The sequence below is a fragment of the Mesoplodon densirostris genome, chromosome 1 (genome assembly GCF_025265405.1).
Source record: "Mesoplodon densirostris isolate mMesDen1 chromosome 1, mMesDen1 primary haplotype, whole genome shotgun sequence".
NCBI classification, from domain to species: domain Eukaryota; kingdom Metazoa; phylum Chordata; class Mammalia; order Artiodactyla; family Ziphiidae; genus Mesoplodon; species Mesoplodon densirostris.
Window position 1 is genome coordinate 105,299,396 of NC_082661.1, and position 23,608 is coordinate 105,323,003.

General features: G+C 52.0%; 1 protein-coding gene across 7 annotated transcripts in view; it reads right to left on the reverse strand.

Moving 5' to 3' along the window:
- The window catches only part of RGS12 (regulator of G protein signaling 12), a 117,941-nt gene that overhangs the window by 50,834 nt on the left and 43,499 nt on the right, over window positions 1-23,608 (reverse strand). For 5 of the 7 annotated variants that reach the window (XM_060106592.1, XM_060106531.1, XM_060106549.1 and 2 more), the window contains one exon: window positions 22,495-22,611. In XM_060106592.1, the coding sequence (XP_059962575.1) occupies window positions 22,495-22,611 (117 nt within the window). Of the gene's footprint in view, window positions 1-9,778; window positions 9,936-22,494; window positions 22,612-23,608 lie in introns of those variants that run through there. The other 2 variants (XM_060106573.1, XM_060106564.1) reach the window with 2 other exon arrangements.

Sequence of the window (23,608 nt, forward strand, 5' to 3'; positions counted from 1 at the left end):
AATTAAATAATATCAAAGGCAAATTACTCCCATGAGATTATGAGACGAAAATCTGCAAGGCCATACACAAAAGAAATACTATCAATAATAATTTTGAAAAATTAGTCATAAAATGCAAAATCCACGAATGCGAAGGACGTGGCTCACTTCATGTTACAATCATGACTAAAACTAAAGTCTCAGGCTTTAGCAGACTGAACAAAATGCGCTAAAAGATCTCACACGTATCCCCAAAATGAACTGAACTCAAGATCCAGGACACAGGAGTGTGCCTGAAGCCAAGAAGGCAGTGGCAGCTGAGTGCGGGCAGCCCACGGGGAGGCGGGGTGGGCTGGGGAGCATGGACATGGCGAGCAGGGCGGGCTCAGCACATCTGAAAAGGCTCCAGCTGGGGGGCCGCCAGACTCCAGCGTGGGGGGCCCTCTTGTGCAGTGTGAACAGATCCAGGTAAAGTTCCCCAAATGTGCTTTTAGAGCAGTTTTAGATTTATAGACACATTGTGAAGCTAGCACAGAAACAAACATGCTTTCTAACATACTGCTGCTCCACAGAAGCAAGGGGAACCCCTGAGGGTGGAGAGAGGGGGAGGGAACGGAGAGCAGCCAGCAGACGCCAAGGCCACCAGGTGGGACGCAGGGCTGAGCGGTGCGTGTCCACTCACTCGGACGCTCCTGGGGCAAAGAGCCCCAACTCCGGCAGCCACAAACACAAATCCTCCGCGAAGGCCCACAGGAGCTCCAAGAGTGTGAGGCTGCCCAGACGTGAGCTCACAATTCAAAAATCCCCCCAAACCCAAGGAAACCCCACCACGAGAAAGAATCAGCAGAAACAGCAATTAACAGAATCTCAGACACTGAAGGTTCTAATACAGATGTCAAATAACCATGAAATTGTGAAGAAATAAAAGTTGCAATAAAGAAAAGAGGAAGTAAGGTGGTAGATATGAAAAATAACCCAACAGAATGATTGACAATGAAAACTACAACTGTTGAAATCAAACACTCAGTAGAGAGGTTAACAGAGAATAGAGGTTGAAGAGAAAATTTGGGGATTGGAAGACAGACCTGAAAGAAATCACACTGATGGCAGCACGGAGAGGAGGCACAGGAAACAAGCAGCAGAGACTAGGCTGCACTGGGAGGGTGCACAGAGAGGGTGGAGGATGCACAGGAAATCCTGGCCAGCCTGCAGCAGAGCCAGCGAAACCCCCTTCAGGAATGAGAGCTGCTCTGCAGATGGTCACCCACTGCCCACAGGCCGTCCCTCCGGGAACTTCTCCAGGATGCCCACTGGGAAGAGGCATCCTGGGTGCAAGTCTCAGTTGTTCCGCATTTTCCAGGAGGGGCTCAAAGTCTACAAGCCGCAGCCTCAGAGGAGGTACTTCCTTCCCTTTCCCCACTTTGGATAGCTGTGCCAAGAGTGCCTTCCAAGTACTAGGCGTCTGTGGAGCCACAGGCTGGTGGCCCCCATGTGCTGAGGGTTCTCCCGGAGCAGCCGGATATCCCCACCCACCCAAGGCCCTAAGCTCTGCACAGAAATCCTTGACGAGAGGCAAGTTCGCGCTGGGATGGCTCCTGACATGAATCAATGCAGAAGGATCGCCGGAACTAGGTACGCAGCCCTGCCTCGCCGTCTCCCACCTTCTCTGTTCACGACTTGTTATCCTGGCAACTGTTTCCATCCCAACCAGACGTTAATCTGAAAGTAAAGCTCTATGGAGATGCACTTTAATATCACCTGGACATAAAACTACTGTCCCCCTCCAAGTTTCCATACTTTTGGAGAAGTCGATGATGACTTCCTGACCAGATTATTTAATCTGCAAATAATGTATAATTATCATTAACCTAATTCTCCCATTTACTATCTAATATTTATTCTATTTATAAGCACACACCTGGGAGTGACAGAGCTGGGCCATCACATGGACCGACATGAGATATCCCCCAAAAGGGCCCGCTGGATCCCTAGTCAGAGTCTGATTCCTCGGCCATTTTGAGAAGGATATGGAAGCAGGCTACGGGGCACATCGCAGGGGCTTCATTATCAGAGGAGGTGAGGCTAAAAGAGTTGACACAGTGCAGCACGGGTGACAGGTGCTGTCATGGGAGGGGCAGGGGAGGGGGGCCAGTGCCTGGCGTAGGGGCCGATGAGATGGTGCAGGCAAGCAACATGCCGATAACAGCCTTGGAGGAAAGGCAGGCAACCCCCAAATCGTTTCTATTGACCTTGGGATTGACATGTCCAATTCTGACCAAATTACCCTTGTTAAGCCTGGCTTGCATTTTTCAAGCACATCTTGGTTGACGGCGGAAGCATCCAAAACGGCAAAAATTCAGAAACTCCCATAGATAATTCCCAAAGAAAATCCCCCACAAAGGGTAAGAAGGACTAATTGCAGCTCAACATGACTTTTGTTTGTTTATTTGTTTGTTTGTTTTTTGCGGTATGCGGTCCTCTCAGTGTTGTGGCCTCTCCCGTTGCGGAGCACAGGCTCCGGACACGCAGGTTCAGCGGCCATGGCTCACGGGCCCAGCCGCTCCGCGGCATGTGGGATCTTCCCGGACCGGGGCACGAACCCGTGTCCCCTGCATTGGCAGGCGGACTCTCAACCACTGAGCCACCAGGGAAGCCCCAACATGACTTTTAAAGTTAGGCATCCTCAAATTTCCTGGCATGCTTAGACCACTATAAACATTTTCACAAATTAAAACTGAACTCGCCTAATGTTTGTTCTGATACTCAGTATAATTTGTATCAACGTGTTTTCATTAGCCTGTACTTCTTGGGTTCTTCTCACATTCCCATATCACACGCTATTCTTATAAAAAGTACAGCTGCAGAAAACAAGCTGCCAGTTAAAAGGTGCCAGAAAGTGAGCATTTTTCTGTGCTTACAGTTTAAACACATACCATAACTAAACAGCTCTAAAAAGGTCTATCATATGTCTCCAAGACTGGAGTTTACACTAACGTAAATACATTTGTTTTTAAAAACTTACAAAGTATTTTAGATATGTAATTTAAATTCAAACAATCTCCATACCTCAGGTCAGCCTCTTAAACCTGATAGTTCAGTGTTAACTGATTTGGATCTATTCCCAGCAGGAAATGTGTCTGGACCACACATGTGAATGGATATTTTATTTTTAATTAATGTTTTGAATGTTTTAGATAATTTCTATGAAGAGTGCTATATGATTCTGGTTTATCAAGGCCGATTCTGTCAGTAACATTTGACAATAGCAGTTATGAGAATATATCATTTCCTAATTACACGATACATGGTAATATACAGATATATATTTTCAGTTTTGAGCTACTGGCAAAATTTCCTACTTTGAACATAAATATTAAATAACCCTCTCTGGTTCTTAAAATAAGAGACCAAAGGCTTGTAACCTGCCCAAACATTTTGAAAAAAGAGATAATCCCAATGATGAAAAGCCTTAAGAATCTAACAATTCAATTTGCATCTAATTTATATTTATTTGGCCTTTTAAAAGCTTGATCCTCTAAGTTTTTTTTTTTAATATTTATTTATTTGATTTTTATTTGGCTGCACCGGGTCTTAGTTGCGGCACGTGAGATCTTTAGTTGCGGCATGAGAACCCTTAGTTGCGGCATGTGGGATCTAGTTCCCTGACCAGGGATCGAACCCAGACCCCCTTCATTGGGAGTGCAGAGTCTTAGCCAATGGACCACCAGGGAAGTCCCAATCGTCTAAGTTTTAAAGCGACTGCTCGCTGGATGAAGCACAGAAGAGAGCGGGTGGTATGGGGCAGGAAGACCCCAAGGGGCAGGATGAAGGGCCATCAGACAAGGGATGGAGGGCCACTCTGCTAGTCCCACCCACACGCCAGCCCACCCTCTGCTCCGAGAGCTCAGGGGTCTTCACACCAGGCCACGACCCTCTAAGGAGCTATCAAATCAATTCAGTGGATCGTTAGCAGCATTTGTGAAGAAATGAGATAAGATGGGATAGAATAATGTGAAGGAAAAACACCACGAATGCCCCGGGGTCTCCGCTGTTTTAGAGCCTGGCCTCAGAGCTGCACGTCTGCGTGCACGTGAGCACACACACCCCATGTGTCCTGATGTGACACGCATCCCCCGCGCAGGCTATAGTCCTGGGGTGGTGCGTGGAGAGCACCTGTGCAAACGTGGGGAAGCCGTGTGTGAACAGCTCTGAGAGCAGAGAGGCAACCTCTCCCTCCCCTCGGCCTGGAGCACCCCGCCCGTTCCCTAACGCTCACCTGCAGCCTCACCTGGAGAGCCCGCTACCTGGGCTGCAGCTTCACCCACGCCTTCTCCAGAGAAGCCTTCCACAGCCACGACGCCCAGTGCTCCGGTTACATACAGGAGACAGGGGTGACCTCCCATAGACCTCGAGGGGCCCGAACCAAAGGGGCAGTGCCTGCGCCCCAGCCCACCCAGGATCCACAGCATTGCACATACACTGTGCACTCACACACACCCCGCACTGTTCCTTCCCAGCAGTTTCAGCCAGAGATACCTGGACACAAGGCTCACGTGCAGCAAGGAAGAGGCAAGTAGTTCTAGGTTCAAACCACGACTTCACAGCAGAGGGTCTCTGCGATCCAGAGACTGTGGTGACAGCAGGACGACAGCACCACAGGTGTGTTCAGTGCTGCCCAGCGACCAGCGGGGTGGCTGGACACAAGGCAGGCTGGGGCTCACCAGGCAGCTCATGGCACTTCCTGTGAGGGGTGGGGACAGGCAGTGGGGGCCTGCAGTTGGAGGGCGCAGGGGCCCCGGCTCAGAATGCAATCTGTGCGTCTCCTGTGTGTGTGTGTGTGTGTGTGTGTGTGTGTGTGTCCCAAAGAGCTCTTCAATCTCCAGTAAAATCAGAAAAAAATGAAAACCCACAATCACAGCATTTTCCTAAGAATTTAACAGCTAGTATTTCCACGTGCCCTTGGAGAAGCCTCCGATCATTCATTACAAACACTTAGAAGCCCAAAGGAACACGGACGAGGTGGCACACGGGCGCCACACTAACGCTAGGGGTTTGGGGTAAGCATCCAAATTTACACGAGAACCCTCTGGCCTCACTGCTGAAATGAAGACAAAGACCCCTTCCACACTGGCCAGCCCAGCAGAAGAAAGACCCGCATCCCCACTGTGTAGACAGGGAGGGAAGTCTCAGAGGGTCTGGGACAACTTTCACGTCTGCATCCCCACAGGACAGCCGGACTCCTGCAAGTCAAGTTAACGTAAACACTGGCGTCCTGGGATGTCCTGGGTAGGAAGTGGCACTGAGTATAGCCTCAGACAGGCTCGCTCACCAGGAGCTCCTTCTGGATAAAGAGTCCACCGAATCCGAAGCCCCCTCTCTTCTGAACTTGGAACCCAGGAAACGTTTGAAACGTTTTCTCATGGAGGCTGAGATGTAGCCACCACTTGAAAACCTCCGTTCGGCGGAGCTGGAGCCCCTGTTCCCCAGGCGGGCCAGGGGCAGTGGGGGTGGGGAGGCGCCGGCCCTGGGGGTCAGGGAGCGTGGGAAGTGGGGAACGTGCTGGGACGGCTTCCACTCACTCAACAAAACGCACGCTCCTCCAGATGCCGGGTGCCTGCCACAAACCTGCAACCCAGGCGCTTATGCGAGGGTCCCCGCCGTCCCGGGGAGGCAGGTGTCCAGGAGCGCATGGCACAGAAGGGGGTGACGTGGGGCAGAGCGAGCAGGGCCCCCAGGGCCCCAGGCAGGAGAGTCAGCGGGTGAGGAAGTATAAGGTCAGACAGACTTGGAGGGTCTCGGAGGGTCGAGCCCAGGGGCCTGCTGACCGCAGGGCTCCGGGGTCGGGGACCCCGGCAGGAGCAGGGCTGGGCCCTTCCCCCAGGCCTCCCGCACGTCCTAAGGGATGTGTCTCCAGATCTGCAGAGGTGGGGCGGGGAGGGCAGCCTCGAGTAGCAGCGGGATGCTGGGACACAGACAGGTCCTGCTGTTTCAGGAGGAGGTGGGCCCAGCTTCCACGCCTGCCAGATGAGAACCGTGTGCTCAGAGTCGAGGGGAGAAGCGCTCACTGAGAGGACCCAGGAGAAAGGAGCCGACTGCGGCCACGCAAACAAACAAGAGAAAGGAGGGACAGGATGCAGGGGAAGAAGCCCAGTTCCAAGTGACCAGCCTCTTACAGAAGAAAGGGAAGATGTGAACAAAAGGGAAGATGATCGTTTCCTTCAAGTATACTAGGAGGCCTTCTACAGATAACAAGAATCAGAGTGTTAAAAAAGGAGAAAAGAATTTGTGTAGCCCACAGATCAAGTGGGGAACAGTGGACGGTCCTGGACAGACTGAAGCCACTGCCCCATGCAGTTTTCAGACGAAGAGGCCTGGGGCAGAGCAGGCCTGAGCGACTGGGGTGCACCCAGCACGACGGGATGCCCGCTGGCAAAGACTGCTGGACACGCAGCCCGGTGCCACCCCGGCCAGCTCTGGTCAGGACCACCCAGGGCGGCAGAAGCAGGAGAAGCTGACGTAGGGGGAGAGGCCAATGAGCACAAGTCAGCTCATCTGAGCTAAAAAGAAACTCGGTCAACTGAAGGGCTCGCTGACAGCCCATCAAGCTTCTCCCGAAGAGGTTCAGAGAGAGCGGGCCCAGCGCCTCAGACACGCCAGCCCACAGAAGGGCACGAGCTCAGATCTGCCCCCTGCCCACGCCGCCCCCAACCAGGAGAGGGCCAGTGGGGTCCTAGTGTGCGCTCTGCAGGGAAGGAAGCAGGGGCCCACGCCTGGCCACCCCTGCGCCTCCCGCTTTAGGCTCTCACTTCCCCAGCACACGGAGCTGCCTTCCTCAAGGGCTCCTCCCCGGGACACGCTGCTCAGCATCCGCATTCCCTCAGCTGTGCTTGGACCACGCCATCCCCTCAGCGGGCGCCCGCAGCCTTGACCGCTGCCGCCGCCTTGACCACCATGCAGCCCGCCCACTGAGGCTGGTCCTGACACCTCCCTGCTCAGCACCGCCCAGAAAAGACTATTTTCCAGTTTTTCACAGGGCAGACTTTATTTTCAAATCCCACCCAGAGCCCAGCACACGCAGGGGTAAAGCCCTTGGTGTCAGGCAAGCTCTCTCCCTGGGACTCCAGAGCCCAGAGGCACCTGCCTGGGCAGAGGGAAGGCCACACGGAGCTGCCACACCAGACTCTCCCAAAGACCGCCCGAGTGCGATGCGGCAGAACCTGTATGCACGTCCGGGACCCACAGGGCTGAGCGCCCTGCCGGAGCAGCTGGGCCACCGGAGCGGACGCCCAAGCAGGCCGGACATCTCCGCCCGGCGGCACTGGGTGCTGCGGACAGGGACTGTGGGTCTGGCTCAGTGAGAGCAGAGCGGGGACGCAGGGTCAGGTCGGCCGAGGTGGTGCCCACGGCGGTGCCCGGGGCCCCCGACCTCACGGGGGGGCTGCTCCCACAGCCCAGAAGGCGGTGTGGAGCCTGCCGCTGGCTGCGGTGGCGCGGGGTCACCAAACTCTCCGGCCCGGCGCTCTGCCTGGCAGGGCTGCGTCACCGGACGGCACATGGCCAATTCTGTCGCAGCCCTCCTGGGCCGCGGCCCGGCCACAGCGTGGAGCACCGCCGCAGCCCCCCACCCCAGTGAGCCAGTCAGACACGGCAGGGGTGCTTGGGCGCCGCTCCAAGGTCCGCAAGGGGGTCCAGAGAGGGAGCCCACTAAGCTTTCCTTCTTCCCGCAACAATTTCTTGTGCCTCCTCAATATGCAATCTTCCTAGCCCCTGAGGCTGTAACAGCCGATCGTGGTGTGGTTTAAATATGATGGATAGCGTTGTTTTGGCAAAGGGGCAGATACATTTCAAAGTCTACTTATGTTGGACCTCATTCCTAAAAGATGGGGAAACCGACAGGTTCATCTGGCCAGTGAGGGCCTTGCGTTCCTGCCGGGTCCGCATCTGTCAGCTTCCCTGTGCGCTTCTTAGATGGCTACGGGAGATGTCTCCTCTCAAGGCTCACAGGTTCTCCTCTCCAAGATGAAAGGCGCTACGAGAGACACAGCGCCCTTCACAAGTCACGGCTTTCCTTGAGGACATGCACAGTGGACGGGGCCCGTGACACACCCATGGTAGAAATGGACAATCTGAGGCTCGGGGGAGGCACAGAGCTGGCAAGGGGAGGGCGGCCTTCCCACACGGACCCCCCAGCCCTACTGCCCTTCACCCCGAGACGTCTCTCGCTAGGACTGACCTGGAGGCCACGGTGCTTTCTGCCCCCTTTCCCACCGGCCCGCAGGCAGAGCCGGCCAGACCCGGAGGACTGCACACTGCCCTACCACCTTCCAGCCCATTTCCTATTGCTTAAAATATGACCTTACCAACCAGATTGTTATTTGCTGGGTTGAGCATTTGCAAAATTTCAAAACGAATCCAAATCGCTTATGTAGGCAAGTAAAAGGCAGATTTCTAGTGTTGTTTTTTTTTTCACTCAAAAAACATTTTCTAAAACTTGCTTCTATATACCATGGGAACGAAAATGCAGCCTACATATATGTACAAGTTAGTAACTGGTCAATTGGTGCATATATTGGACACAGTGTATCCAAAGTTTCCTTTTCCACCAGGACATGAAATGGAATGGACAGGAAACGTTAGTACTACTCCTGCAGAGAGGGCCAGAGGCGGGCCGTCAGCAAGCACTCCCGTAAACATCAAAGCCGCCAGCCCACCCCCTCAAGTGAGCTTTATCAGTACAAGGAGTTTTCAAAATACATAGTAAATATTTTTAAAATCCATTAAAATCTGCACTTCCTTCACAGGCATGACTCTTGGCCTGTCCAGCAGACCTACTTCTATTTTCTATTTAAAGGGAACGATGCAGTCATTTTCCTAAACCCAACGCCCAAACCAGTCACTTCTGAGTGAGTAGTTCCTCCTGCTGTTCTCTACAGAAGGCTCTAACTGATTTCAAGAGAACATTTTAAGACGAAACAACTCTCAGAAAAGAATGAATTTAAACTGGTACCCAGTAACTAGGAACAATCTTTTGTAAATAATTTAAATTTATTTTTGCCTTTACATCAACACAGCACAGCCACGAGAGGAAAGTAAAAATTATTCTTTTTATTTAATCTCAAATCTTTTAAAAAACAGTTTATAGTAAGTTCAACTCTATAAGCTTAGATACTAATCAATCATTCCATACGATTGCCAGTAAGTAGTTCCCCAAGTATGTATATGAAGCAGAACCAGCTCATTACATTTAAAAATGCTAGATATATGCAACCAAATCACTTTGCTGTACACCCGAAACTAACACATCGTAAATCCATTTAAAAAACTAAAACTATACTTCAATTTTAAACAAGAGAAAATGTTAGTTATAAAACAGTAATTTAAAGAGTAAGAAAAATTGTAATACAGGTATCTGGTCGAAATTGAATATCTCAACAAAATTAATTCACTCATCTTCAAAATCTATTAGAATCACTATGGTAAGGACAAGGAAACATGGATGCTCTCTGTAAGCCTGACTTAGAACGCGTGCAGTGTCCCCCGAAAGGTTGGGGGGGACCCGGTGTGACTGACCCCCAGCACAGCCTCGCTCTGGGTGTTGGTCTGTGGTCCCAGAGCCGGGCTTTTACCTCCACGGGACTCACTTCAGGCTCCATGATGTAGACACAAGAAAGACATTTTCAAAGTTTACACTTAAAAGCTACCATTCTCTAAACACGCTGAAAATAAAGCAGTAACCAAGATGCCAAGTTTCCTTAAAACAATTCCGTTTAAGTGACGAGAAACATCTGGAGTAGCTTACCTGCTGACTGTTTAAAACGTGAGTCTCCTTTGGCAACCCTTTTTCCAAATTCATCTTAAGACAGGAGAACTTCTGACCCGCACCAGGCACGCAGCTCTAAAACACACCATGCAGCCCCGCCGCACGCCTGTGCACGTCAGAAAGTTTAAAGACATTTCAGATGAAGTTCCATCCCGCTCCCTCCGTAACCCATGGCAACAGGACACTGCAGGAAGCTGTGGTTTGCCAGGGATTCAGACTCTATCTCAATTGTCTCGTAGAAAGAAAAAAAAAATTCCGTTTACATAAATCATGCTGTGAGATCATTTTAAAAGTATTTCCTCTACCAAATCAGAAGAATAAACCTTCAGCTGATAGGGGTAATTGCTCAGTCAGTACAGCAGCTGCAGAGAATTTGTTTTTTAGCAGCGTGGTGCAGTGCGCCGCCTAATTACAGAGGCTGACGAGTCTATTATGAGCTCCACGTGCACATGTGTGCAGGGCCAGCCCTGGGAACCTGCCGTGTTCCTAAGACCTGTCTCGGGGCCTCGGCCCCTGCTCCACGATCTGCCGTCTGCCTCCCAACACCTGACACAACCTGAACGCGAGGGGGCCATGCAGGTCCTGGTCTTAAAAGCAAGAAGGAAAGAAAAAGAAAATTGTTTCCAGAACCTAGGTATCACTGCAGAGCTACCTGCTGGCTTTCTGGACATTCGGGATAAACTGCTCTCCCCAAGGTGCTTCCCTGTCAAAACCTCTCCGCAGCAGGTGCCCGGGGTCTCGTCTGAGGGGCTCCAGGAACGGCCCTCGCTCCTGGCGTGTTAGACCGGGAGGACCTCGGCACGCATCCTGTCCAGGGCTGCGGGCACAGTGGTGCCCACGGGCCAGCGGGCGGGGATGATGGCCTGGGGCTGGGGGTCAGGCCGCCAGCCGGAACACGCCGAGCCCACCCTACTCTGTTTCCGTGGGAGAAACTCGCACACGGCCAGCGTGAGTGTCCTGTGCACGGGCAGAACTCTCAGAGATAACGAGCGGGCACTGGCTCGCGCTGCCTCAGACAGGCTTTCTCACGCAATAAATGTACGGAGGCAGGAGAAGGGAAGGAGCAGAGGCTGCCACGGTCACCCTCTCCGCCACCACGGGGCACAGGAACAGGCCGATGGGAGGCTGGGGGCTGTGGTGAGCCAGCGAGAGGGATGGGGGAGACCTCGGCGGCTGGCGGACAGGGAGGGAGGGCTGTGTGGAGGGGCAGGGAGGGGACCCGCAGCCCCGCCTCTCCCTCTGTGCAGCCGCCCCCGCCCTGCCCCGCCCCGGGAAGGGGGCTCCGGGACATAAGAAGCCACTCCTTCCAGCTCCCGGGGTCCCCGGTGCCCGCCTGGCCTGGAGGGGCTTCAAACCCTTTCCTTGGCAGGGCCTCATCTCTAAGGAAAGGGGGGGTGCCCTTACAAACGAGGCCCTCTGGGCACACAGACGTCACGGCGGGAGGAGCTGTGAGGTACGCACTGCAGGCCTGCAGGGCTGAGACGTGGGATCAGACACAGCGACATCCTTTCCACTGCCCAGCCACCCCTTCCAGCACGCACACACGCATACACGCACCCATCCACGTGCACACACGCACACACACCCATCCACCTGCACACACGCACACACCCATCCATGTGCACACCTGCACACACCCATCCACATGCACACCTGCACACACACCCATCCACATGCACATGTGCACACCTGCACACACACACCATCCACACGCACACGTGCACACAAGCACATGTCCAGAGAAAACCTGCCGGAGGGTTCTGGAAAGATAACCATGGGGTTTTCACAGCGATCAGCTGAGCCCGTGACTCTGTGACCTGATCCCCCTCCTCGCTGATTTCCGAGGGGCCTGTACTAATTCACAGGGTTTTGGAGGAGGTGCTGGCCTCCTAGCCAGAGCGGGAGACAGCAGCATCCTAGCCCCAAAGGCCCACCAGACAGACCCTGGAGATGACCACCAGGGACCAAGAAGGGCAACAGACTGCACGATAGGCCACGCCCACAGGGAAAGCAAAGAACCTCCTGGGACCTTGGGAAAACCCAGCACCCAGGTGCTGGGCCGCCCATGGTTACCACTTCGGTGTCAAACTTGTCTTTATTTTAATCATTTCAGACAGAAATACATGTGTCCCTGCAGAAGCAGAACAATTTCACTTTGCGTGTTTTATCATGTTCAGCCCAAAAAGGAGCCCAGGACCATCAGGGTCCACGTGCAGCTGTGCCCTCTGGGTTCTTCTGTCCCTTCAGGCTTTCTCTGTCTCCTCCTTTGCTGTCCGTAAGGCAAGGAGAGGAAGGGGTGGGGCGAGAATCTGGCCACAGACTCCCCGGTACTAGATGGTGTCCTGGGCAGCCCAGAGCCCGGCTCACTTCCTGGGGAAAGAGAGGTGCCCGGAGCTCCTGGAACAAGTGACCAGGACATCCTGAGCACCAACCACACCCACCATTGCATCCTCCTTATTCTGGTGGGAGTGTTGACCCGGGGCCAGGGGGTGGCGGCTTCAGACCCAGGGCCACAAAGCCCAGCACAGCCCCTGACAAACCCAGCAAGTGCTGGTTCGGGCAGGAGAAGAAAAGGCTGGTGGCAGCGGACGGCGTGGAGCTGCCCAGCTCGGCCTTGACAGGACAGCCCCCTCTGTGAGCTGAGGCCAGCCACCCTGTTGGCACCTCCACAAGAGAGCAAACGGCCGGAAAGCAGGGGGGTCTGGGGGGCACCCCGGCCCGGAAGCCCAACGACAGCACCCACGGGCGAGTCCTGCAGCTGGAGGAACCCAGAGGCCTCTATTCCCTGGGGCCGCACCTGCCCAGGGGTCCGTCCTGAGCTAAAAACGGCATGAGAGTCCCTGTGGGGTGCGCGGACCGGGGTCAGGGCAGCTCAGGGAGTATGCTGGGGAGGGATTCCGGCCAGAAGGGACAGATGAGAGGGAGGGGAGGGCGTCCAGTGGGAACTGGGGACCCTGGCGAGCTGCATCCCAGGGCCAAAGAGCTCCTTCTTCGTTCTGGGTTCCTTGCAGACTCACCTGTCTCCCCAGGAGCCTCTGACCAGTCACCATACCCCGCCCCACGCCAGTCCTGGAAAAGGGAGGGTATATTCTCCTTAATACCCTGGACCCACCAGGGCTTCCAGAGGCTTCCGCCCAGCCCTGGGCACAGTTGGGCCTGGAGGGGACAGACACGCACTTTACTCAAGGTTCAAAGTAACCAAAGGAGATGAGCGCAGACAAGCTCAGAGACAGGCTTGCGTCAGCCTGCCTGGCCCCTCGCCCCTTCACGAGGGCAAGGAGGCCGGCGAGGGCCAGACCACCCTCGCTCGGGGATGCCCAGACTTCCCGAGGAAGAGGCTAAGTGGGTAAAGGCACAACCAGAGGAGGGTGCACAGTGACCATGGTGACCGCCGTGGGGAGATGCTCAGGAAACGCGGCCTCACCTGCCCTCCCAGCTCCTCACCCCAGGCCTCCCGTGGCCGCCTCAGGGTCTCGGCTGTGACCCTTGTGGGCGGGGACCCTCGAGTCTCCCCACAGTGCTGCCCTCCATCCCTGATCCGAGGTGAGAAGTCTGACCATTCGCCATCTACCTGGCCCCAGCCCCCCACTCCCCAACCCCTCCCCTCACCCGGACCACCACACGGCCCAAAGGGTAATCCTAACTGTCCCCTTTCCCGCCCCAACACCCCTACTGTTTATTCTCAGCTTAGCAGCCAGAGGGACCCTTTCTAAACCCTGAAGCTACTCTGCCCACCTCCTGCCCATCCACAGCACCTCTGCCCCACCTCCCGCCCCTCATGTCCATCCATCCCTGCTGGGAGGCCAGCTACTCCGGGGCAGGGGTTGGTGTCAGTTTTGTCCAGTGCTGTCCACAGAGCCAGAATAACGTCGGCACACAGTAGGCGTTCAAAAAACAGTCACTGAATGAGGAGACACTCAAGGTACTGAGAAAACCTAGTATATGCCCCTGAGTTAATAGGATCTTAAAGAGAATTAAGATAATTTCCTATGTAAATAGTTTAAAGAGTAGACTAGCATGTGAAAAACCAAAATAAGCAAAAACTGGGACTTCACTGGCGGTCCAGTGGTTAAGACTCCGCACTTCCAAAGCAGGGGGAGCAGGTTCAATCCCTGGTTGGGGAACTAAGATCCCACACGCTGCACAGTGTAGCCAAAAAAAAACAAAAACAAAAAACTAAATAAAATTTTTAAAAAAATAAGCAAAAACTTCAAAGTTAAATTCCCCTAGAAATAGCAAAACAGCAAAAGTAAGAAATGGGTAAAAAGAGCTTGTTTTGAAATGTCTGAGTAGATTTCACCCTGGATAATGGGACTTCTGTAAATCGCCCAGAGTGTCCCAGAGGTGAGCCAGAGGTGGGAAGGAGTGAACCAAATCAGACAAGTGGCCACAGCCGGCAACTGGGCTCTCAGTCTCCAGTCTGAGGCCCAGCTCGGGGTCCTGCTGCCTTTGCTGTAGGGGGTCAGTCTCAGGGGCCAGCCCAGCATAGCTCAGGGAGCCGGTGTAAAGCAGCTCACTCGACCTCAGCCTCAGCATCAGAGGGACCAGGCGAAGCCCCCTACCCCCCAAAGCCCCCCTCCCTCCAGAGCAGAGAAGTCTGGACAAGTGGCCAAGGAGGGAACCGCGTGGCCTCAGCGCCCCCTGCTGTCCAGGCCGGGCACTGCCAGTCCTGCCAACAACCCCTGGGCCCGCTCAGGTGAGAGCAACCAGCACAGGCTGTCCTTGATGGAGGGAGCAGCCAGGCGCGGAGAAACTCCTGCCAATGGTCAGCAGTGGCTCAGCCAGCTCCACGCACAACACGGGTCAACAGCCTCCAGTGGGTGATGGGGAGCGGCAGCTCCCGGAAACTGGGCTGGGGCACTGTTCCCTTTTAGGCCTGCACTGCTCAGCTTGGGACCCCTGCACCCGGGCCCCGCTTCGAGGCCCTGGGCACCTTGAAGATGTCCCAAAATGCAAGGCCCTCTTTCTGAGACTGTCTCTACACACTGCAGGCAGAGGCGGGCCTGCAGTGCAGACTCCACTCTTCCTGCCCTGCCTCTCGGGTCCCGCGCTCCTTGGTGACCGTCTGCCGTGAGCATGACCAAAACTCACAGAAACCCACCCGATGCTTCCACACCTCCCGTCTCGAGAGCCCTCCAGGGGGGATGCCCCCCACGCCCCCCGCCTCCCCCCACCTGTCACCAGCTCCCCTCCCCTCCCTCCCCCGTCGCCCCCTGCGACGCAGCCCCACCAAGTCACAGGGAAAGCATAGCCACGTCCCCGCTTCTCTCCATGGTTCTGCACTGGACATGCCACCACGAGCCACGGCCACACAGATGGAACTGTGCAGACGCGTTCTCTGGTGTCCACCTGCTCCCATGACACACCATGCGGCAGCCACAGGGCGTTCCAGCACGAGCCGGTCACACTGTGGGTGGGAGAGGCGGCCTCGTCTGGGAGCCTCACGACAACGCTGCCTCGAATTGCTGCCTGTCCCATGGTCCACACGATGCCATCTCAGACACGAGGGATGCTGAGTCTCAGGACACCTGTGTCTTCAGCGTCCCTAGTGATGGCGAACACTCCCCCGTGCTTGGCAAGAGTCCGGCTGCTTCACGTCTGCACCAACATTCACGCCATCCGCCAGTCTTTTCCACTCCAGACCTCCTGGGATGTGGACCCCACTGGCTGCAATTTGCCCCCCCGGTGACTAATGTGGTTGGAAGCCTTTCTAAGGCTGCATTTGCCACTGTGGGTCATCTCTCATCAGAGTCCTGTTTGAATCTCTTGCCCGCTTTGCTTTGGTAGGTGTTGTGAGGAGCCTCCGTGGGTCACCACACTCGTGTCCCCCCCATCCTTGCCCTCGAGGGAAGGTGCGCTTGCATGAACATAGGTTCCGAGTATTCGCTGAGTCAGAGTCAGCCTTGGTCTTTATGGTTAGTGCGTTTTGTGTTCAGCTAAAAAAGTCTTTCCCTCCCCAACACCACGGACATGCGCATCTACTTTATCCCCTACTAACTCGCGTTTTGCCCTTCCCAGGGAGATCTGCGACACAGCTAGATTAACTGCGTTTGCACGGCGTGAGGGAGAATCGGGTTCTCTTTCACTCTCTTTTTCCATGTAGACCCCTACTTACCCCAGCACCACTGAAAAGACCACACTCACCCCTGCTCTGCACACACGGCCTGACGTCCACAGGTGCCGGATCTGTTTCTTGCTCTCTCCTACTCCACTGTCTGTCTATCCATCTATCTGCGTGCCGCCACTTCCATAGTTTTACGTTTCTCTAACTTTATAAGTTTCAGCAGCTCATAGAGGAAGTCTTCCTACCTTATTCTTCTTCAACAATATCTTGGCTACACTTGGCCCTTTGCATTTCCCCAAAGTTTTTAGAATCATCTTAAGTTCCACAAAACAGCTGTTGGGATTTTGGTTAAAATTACATTGAATCTACATGTCATTTTCCAACTGTCCACAACTGATTTTTGTATAGTGACCATATATCCAGCAACCTTGCTAAACTTACTCATTAATTTTAAGAATCCATAGATTCTTTTGGATTTTTCCATGTTACGATCACATCATGGGAGAATAATCACACTGTCATTTTCCTCTGCAAGTTTTTTTAACCTCCATTGTTCTACTTTCTTAGTACACTGACTAGGACTTGCAGTAAACATTTAAATGGAAATGGTAACAGCAGACATCTTTCCTCGCTCGATCTCAGAGGGAAAGCTTAAGTCTGACACATGCTATAGGCTTTTTTATATCCTTATCAGGTTAAGGACGTTCCCCTTAATCCCTATTTTGTTAAGGTTTTTTTTTTAACCATGAACAGATACTGAATTTTACCAAATGCCTTTCCTGCTTCTGTTAAGATGATATATGATTTTTCTACTTTGTTAATGTGGTGAATTACACTGACTGATTTTCAAATGTTAAAAAAAACCACTGTCCTTGGAACAAACATGAACAGCTGGATCCAGGAGACATGATATAGTTTAGGACCTTCCACCTCTCTCACCAGTGAGCTGCCCCATAACCCTCCTTTCCTCTAAGGTGTCTCTCAGGTTTTGGTGCCAAGGTTTTGGAGGCCTCATAAAATGAGTTAGGAAGTAATGCCTCTTTACTGATTGTTTTGATAGTTTTCTGTTTCATTAATTTCTGCTTTGACCTTCATCACTGTCCAGCTTCTACTTCCTTTGTGTCTGTTTTACAGCTCTTTTTCTAACCTCTTGAGGTGACTTCCTACTTTCCTTCATGTCTAACATTCACTCATAAAGCTACAAATATTCCTCTAAGCTCAGTTTTAGCTACATCCCACAGGCTTAGATGTATTTTCTTTATCATTCAGAATATATTCTAATTTCCACAGTGATTCTTCTTTGAACTCTAGATCACTCAGCCTCTCACTCTGGACGTGAGTGCGGTATCTCCTCTTTGCCACTGGTTTCTGCTACACCTGCCTGTGGCCAAGGACAGACTCTGGATGAAGAGACGTCCATACCTGTTGAGACTTGCTTTATGGCCCAGCACATGGTCAGCTTTCCTACATGTTCCACGGGGAGGAAAGGATGAATTTACTGGGTGCCGCACACATAAGTCCAGCAGGTCAAGCTGGTCAGATCCTTTACCTCTTACTGAACTTTTCCTGCTCAGTCTGCCAGTTACTGAGCAAGGAGTTAAAAACTCTCCTACTGTGAGTACAGATTAGTCCAGTTCTGTTCCTACTTCCGTCAGTTTTTGCTGTAGACGTGTTGAGACTGTGTAACTGAATGCAGACAAAAGTTATAACTGCAGCTCCCTGCTGCCTCACTATGACGGAGGCTCCCTGTCTATCTGTGGGGCGCTCCGCCTGGGAGACCACTTTGAGATCAGTGCGGCCCTGCTACCAGCCTTCTGATTAGTACTGCACAGTGTCTCCTCTTCCGTTCTTCCATTCAAGTTTAATGTGTCCTTAGCAAACAGCATAACCAGACTTTTAATGCTGCCCTGACAGTCTCTCCTTTCTAACTGGGATATTTGACCCCTTTACCGTTATTGTAACTACCAGCACAGTTGGACTGAACCCCCTCACGGAGGCTGCCTACGTGTCCTTCCTGCTCTTCACCCTTTGTCTCTCCTTTCCTCCTGTCTCACCTTCTTTCAAATTCAGTATTTTTTATTATTCCATTTTTTTCCTTCCATTAATTTAAAATTTACTTATTATTTTATTGTCTTAAGTTACCCTGGAGATTACAACATGCATCCTTACCTTATAAAAATCAAATTTTAATCACACCTTTATCCTCTTCCTAGCGGAGATGAGCACCCAGAAACACCTGACCTCCATTCCCCTCTGCCAGTGCTCATCCTGCTGTGCTGTAATTTAATTCCATGTACTTTCAAACCAAACAAAACACAATTCTTCTTGTTTTACACAGTCACCACTCATTTGGATTGATTGATACATTCACCATTTTATCGCCCCATTCTGTGCGGTCCTTCCTGGGTCCTCCTCCTTGCCCAGCGTTTAGAGGGCCCTCCATCTGAGTCTGCTCCAGGAGGCCCAAACTAAGACACAGTGTCCCAAGGGCCCAGGAAATGGATTCGGAACTGGCCTCGTGCAGAAGAGCCGGGCTGGTGGCAGCCGCATGCAGAGGCCCCGTCAGGGACAATTAAAGGCAAGATGTGAAAGCTGGTGCCTCTGGGGAGGGGGCCAACCAAGGGTGTGAGGCCCAGGAACAGGGATGGCCCAGAGGCTGCCTAGCACACCTGCCGAAGAGTGTGGGACAGAGGGAAGAACAGACAGACAGGGCGTTCAACAGGCTTCCCAAAGGTGAGTGTTAAAGTTATTTGTGCTTCTACATTTTGAAATCTTCAGGCAAAAAGGTAGCAAAGATTGAATCCCATGTCTCTAACATACTATTTTGACAAAAGAGGTTCACAGGTGATAGAAAGATCGTGTGCTCTGCAGTCCGTGATCTAAAGGACACTGTGCCTGCACGCAGCTTCTCATCTGTGAAATGGGGACACTCAGAGGGAAAGGGTAGGGGAGGTCCAGCCTGCTCTCAATCAGCCATGCAGATAACAGCAGACCCCTGGGTGTCTGTCGTGATGAGAAGTAAGCGGTGACTGCAGGGCCTGGAGCACTTGTCTGGAAGCAGACCTCGAGCCACCACCAAGCCACATGCGCTGGCTCCTGGTCCCCTGGGGCTCAGGCCGCTGCAGAGACCCTTCTCCCAGGACGATGCAGAGATGACACCTGACCAAACTCCCAGAGGGAGAATGCAGGTTTGGCGGGGACCCCTCTTCTTGGGACCCCGGAGCCCCGAGGCCCTGAGCAGGGGCCTGTTCCGGCCTCAGGGCCCCCCGGGGCTGCCACATGGCCGCTCCTGCTCCCACCTCCCAGAACCATGTGCCCCGCCACCCCAAAACCCACCCAGGGGGCTTCCCTGGTGGCGCAGTGGTTGGGAGTCCGCCTGCCAATGCAGGGGACACAGATTCGTGCCCCGGTCCGGGAAGATCCCACATGCCGTGGAGTGGCTAGGCCCGTGAGCCATGGCCGCTGAGCCTGCGCGTCCGGAGCCTGTGCTCCGCAACAGGAGAGGCCACAACAGTGAGAGGCCCGCGTACCGCAAAAAAAAAAAAAACAAGCAAACAAACAAAAAAAACCCACCCAGGACTCTCTGAAAATCCTCTGGCATCAGTCCCCCTTCTCATCTGGATAATGAGGTGATTTCAAGGCCCTTTCTAACAGCCAAGGATTCCAGCTTAGCATCAGAACACAAATTAACTTACTGTTTTAAGCAAAAAAAAAAAAAAAAACCCAAAGTCAAGTTATTCCAGATAATTGTTATTGAGTTTGTAAGAAATTATGGTTAATTTTTAAAACATTACTGAACTCGAACAGATATTTGCATACTCATACTCACAGCAGCATTAGCCACATTAGCCAAGAGGTGGGAGCTACCCAAGTGTCCATCATCAGACAGATGGATAAACACAATGTGTGGTCCATCCATACAGTGGAATATTATTCAGCCTTAAAAAGGAAAAAATTCTGACACCTGCTACAACATGGGTGAACCACAAAGATACTCTACTAAGTGAAAAAAGCCAGACACAAAAGTCAAATTCCTGAAGGCAGAAAGTAGGACAGTGGGTGCCAAGGGCTGAGGGAGGGGAGGGGGAGTGAGTCAGTGAGTGATGGGCACCGAGTTTCAGCTGTAGGAGGTAGGAGCCTTCCGGAGTTGATGGGTGATTTTTGCAAAATGATGTGAATGTACTTATTGCCCCAAACTGGACACTTAAAAATGGTAAATTTTATGCTCTATTTTACTACAATTAAAATATATATCTATTGACACCCTAGACAAAGGCAGAAAAAAGCCAAAAAGAAGATATTTTCAAAACCTTTATCTGACAAAGGATTTGTATCCCCAAAATGTAAAGAACTACTACAAAATCTATTTTTAAAATAATAAATAAAATAAAAATTTAAAAACTACAAGAAGGACATGAATAGGCTACTAATTCAAAAAAGAGAAAACCTGATCAGCCAAAGAGCCCGTGATGGAATGCTCAGTCTCACTCACAATCAGTGAAATGCAAATTAAAATGAGTTGGCATTTTATTGAAACAGGGAAAATTTCAGTTTGACAGTACCAAGTGTCGGTGAGCTGGGTAGCAAGGCCCCTGGCCCTGCTGGCAGCCAGAGCCTGGGTGAGGATCGGCCGAGACTGTCACAGCAACTGACTCCCCAGAACACGCTCTCACAGCCCCGGCTGTGCACACGGGCACCTGCATGACACTGTCCGCTGCAGCTCCTCTCAGAGAGGTCTGTTCCCAACCTTCTATCATGTGGCCGGCAATAGCAGAATGGATAAAAATTTGTGACATATTCATAATGGAATGCTACATAACAAGTAAAATAAACTAAAACTACAAGGTAAAGCTTGAAAGCATAATACAATGTTATAAAAGTGGCAGGATAAGACATGCAGTATGATTACAACTGTGTAAAATTTTAAAACACACAAAATGAACCAGTGAAAGGACCACAGCTGCAAGGTCCAGGGTGAGCAGGGAGGGACGACCAGGCGGGGCACCTAGGATTTTAGGGCAGTGAGACTGCTCTGTGTGACACAATGATGGTGGCTGTGTGACCTCAATCCATCTGTCCAAACCTTTAGAATGTACAGCACAAGGAGTGGCTTCCATGCACGCTATGCAACCTAAATTAATAATCATGTACCCAGCAGAGCGGCACATGGGAACTCTCTGTACTTCCTGCTTAACTTTTCAGTAAACCCCAAACTGCTCTGAGAGTAAAGTCTATTAATTTTTTAAGGATTACATATCAAAGAAGAGAACCACACAAGAGGATACTCTCAATACGTGTGGATCAATATCATATCTTTAAAGGGGGTATGGGGCTTCCCTGGTGGCGCAGTGGTTAAGAATCCACCTGCCAATGCAGGGGACACAGATCTGAGCCCTGGTCCGGGAAGATCCCACATGCTGTGGAGCAACTAAGCCCGTGCGCCGCAACTACTGAGCCTGTGCTCTAGAGCTCATAAGCCACAGCTACTGAGCCCACACGCCACAACTACTGAAGCCCATATGCACCTAGAGCCCATGCTCCACAAGAAGAGAAGCCACTGCAAGGAGAAGCCCGTGCACCATAACGAAGAGCAGCCCCCCGCTCGCCGCAACTAGAGAAAGCCCACGTGCAGCAACGAAGCCCCAATGCAGTCAAAAATAAATAAATAAATAAATAAATAAATATTTTTTAAATAATGAAAAAAAATAAAGTGGGTATGAAACAGAGCAGGACCCTGGGGGGACCCCCTGGGGACGCATCCCCAGTGCCTCCCCCCACCTCTTTTCTGTAGAAAAGCTTTAGCCTCCTAGGCCCTCCCCAAATTCCAAACAGCAAATTTAACCAGAGAAGTGAAAAAATTCAGAATCAAAAGAAAACAGTCAAGCAAGACAAAACAACAATAGTTTAGCCACTGAACAGTGTCAAGGACCTCTAGTTCCTCCTCAAGGGCTCCAGATAACATCCTGAGCTGTGTCCTTGAGCTGTTTTGCAGATACTAAAACCCCCACCAGGTGGAAGAAGTTATGCAGGCTGCCCACCAGCACGTAGACCCCCAACCGGCTGGAAGGTTGATGGTTGAGATTCCTGAAACATCACCCAGTTACCTCACCACCAACCAATCAGAGAATTGTGCACAAGCTGATCACATACCCCATGACCCCCTACCTCACACTGTCTTTAAAAGCCCTTCCCTGAAATCCATTGGGTAGTTTGGGTCTTTTGAGCATGAGCTACCCATTCTCCTTGTCTGGTGCCTGTACTTTCCTTCCCCACAACCCAGTGTCAGTAGATTAGCTTTTCTGTGTATTGGGCAAACGGACCCAAGTTTGATTTGGTAACAGGCAATGATAGGCCCCCAGAGGGTTCTTGTGTCTATTACGGCATCTGGCACGTAAGAGAGGACGGGACACACCCTGATGCTTTGTAGACCAAGGAGCAAAGGAAGAGGGTCCGGACAGGGCAGGAGCGGGTGGGGCAGGGGAGGGGCTGGGTGTGCATAGAAGCCCCACTTGAAGATTGAGTTTACAGGAGAGGGAGAGGTGGTAGAAAATGGGTGGTATTCAAAGGCGATTCAGATGTATCAGTTTTTAAAACCTGGAGAATGAAAGAAGAAACCCTAAAATGAAGTTACCTCAAGATCATCGAGGGAGCGGGTGATGCTCAGCCTCCTGGACCTCCCGAAAGATCTCCGGGCAGAGGTACGCTGAGCCGGTGGCAGGAGTCCAATGCCCCGCCCAAACTTTGAGCCCTAAAACAAGAAAAAGATGTCGTTACCCTCTTGGGAGGAGACACTAGTTCTGCCTGACACACCGCCTGGAGAGACCGGAGGAGAGGAGGCCTCAAGGTCGTCCAGGTCAACCTCACATTACGAACGAGTCACCACAACCCAAAACGCAAAGTTGAAAAAAAGAGTCATCCCAGGGCCCCCGAGCGTTTGCTGTGCCACTTCCAACTATGTGTCCAGAGGACAACCCCAGCCTCAAACTCCTCGTCCAAGGGCAACGGAAAAACATGTGCGCATGTCTAGGAAAGCACAGTGGGCGGAGGAAATCATTAGTAATATAAAGGCTGGTTTTCAACAAGCTCGTGCTTTCACATAATTTTAGAAGCATTTTAGGAAATTAAAGAATCTCTAGACATTCAGCTGGTGTCTGAAGACCAAACCAACCCAAATGCATGAAATAACCAGCCATTAAAACATCTTATTCTTTCTCTGGGAAACGACCAGAATTAATTCACTGTCATTATGCCAGACATCTCCCCAAATGTGGTTCCAGCAAATGTCATCACATTTTAAAAATAAAAAGCATCACAGCTGAAAATCTCTGACTTCCTGGGTACTCAAAAGCCTAAGTGACCGGCTTCAGGCATAAAGGAAGCTACGGGTTTCTAAAGATTGCGAGGCCTCAGGCTCTCTCTGCTCCCCACCTGCGTAGGGACGCCGGCATCTTGCAGAAAGACAAAACCTTGCAGCACTCCCTTATAAAGCTCTCTGGGCTAAGTTTCTGCACAGCCAACCTCGCAGACACCACCCCCTGCAGAGCAAGCGGAGGGAGAGAAAGATCCAGAACGAACTAACAGGGAAAGAGAGGGAGGGAGGGAGACACAGAGACACAGAGAGCGGCGGAGACAGAGGGAGAAAGGAGCTGACTCAGGGAGAGAAGACGCAGAGACAAGCCAAGGCTCCATCTCAGATGCGTCATCACCACCAGCAAAGGGCTCCCAGGGCGTAGTATCGCGTCACC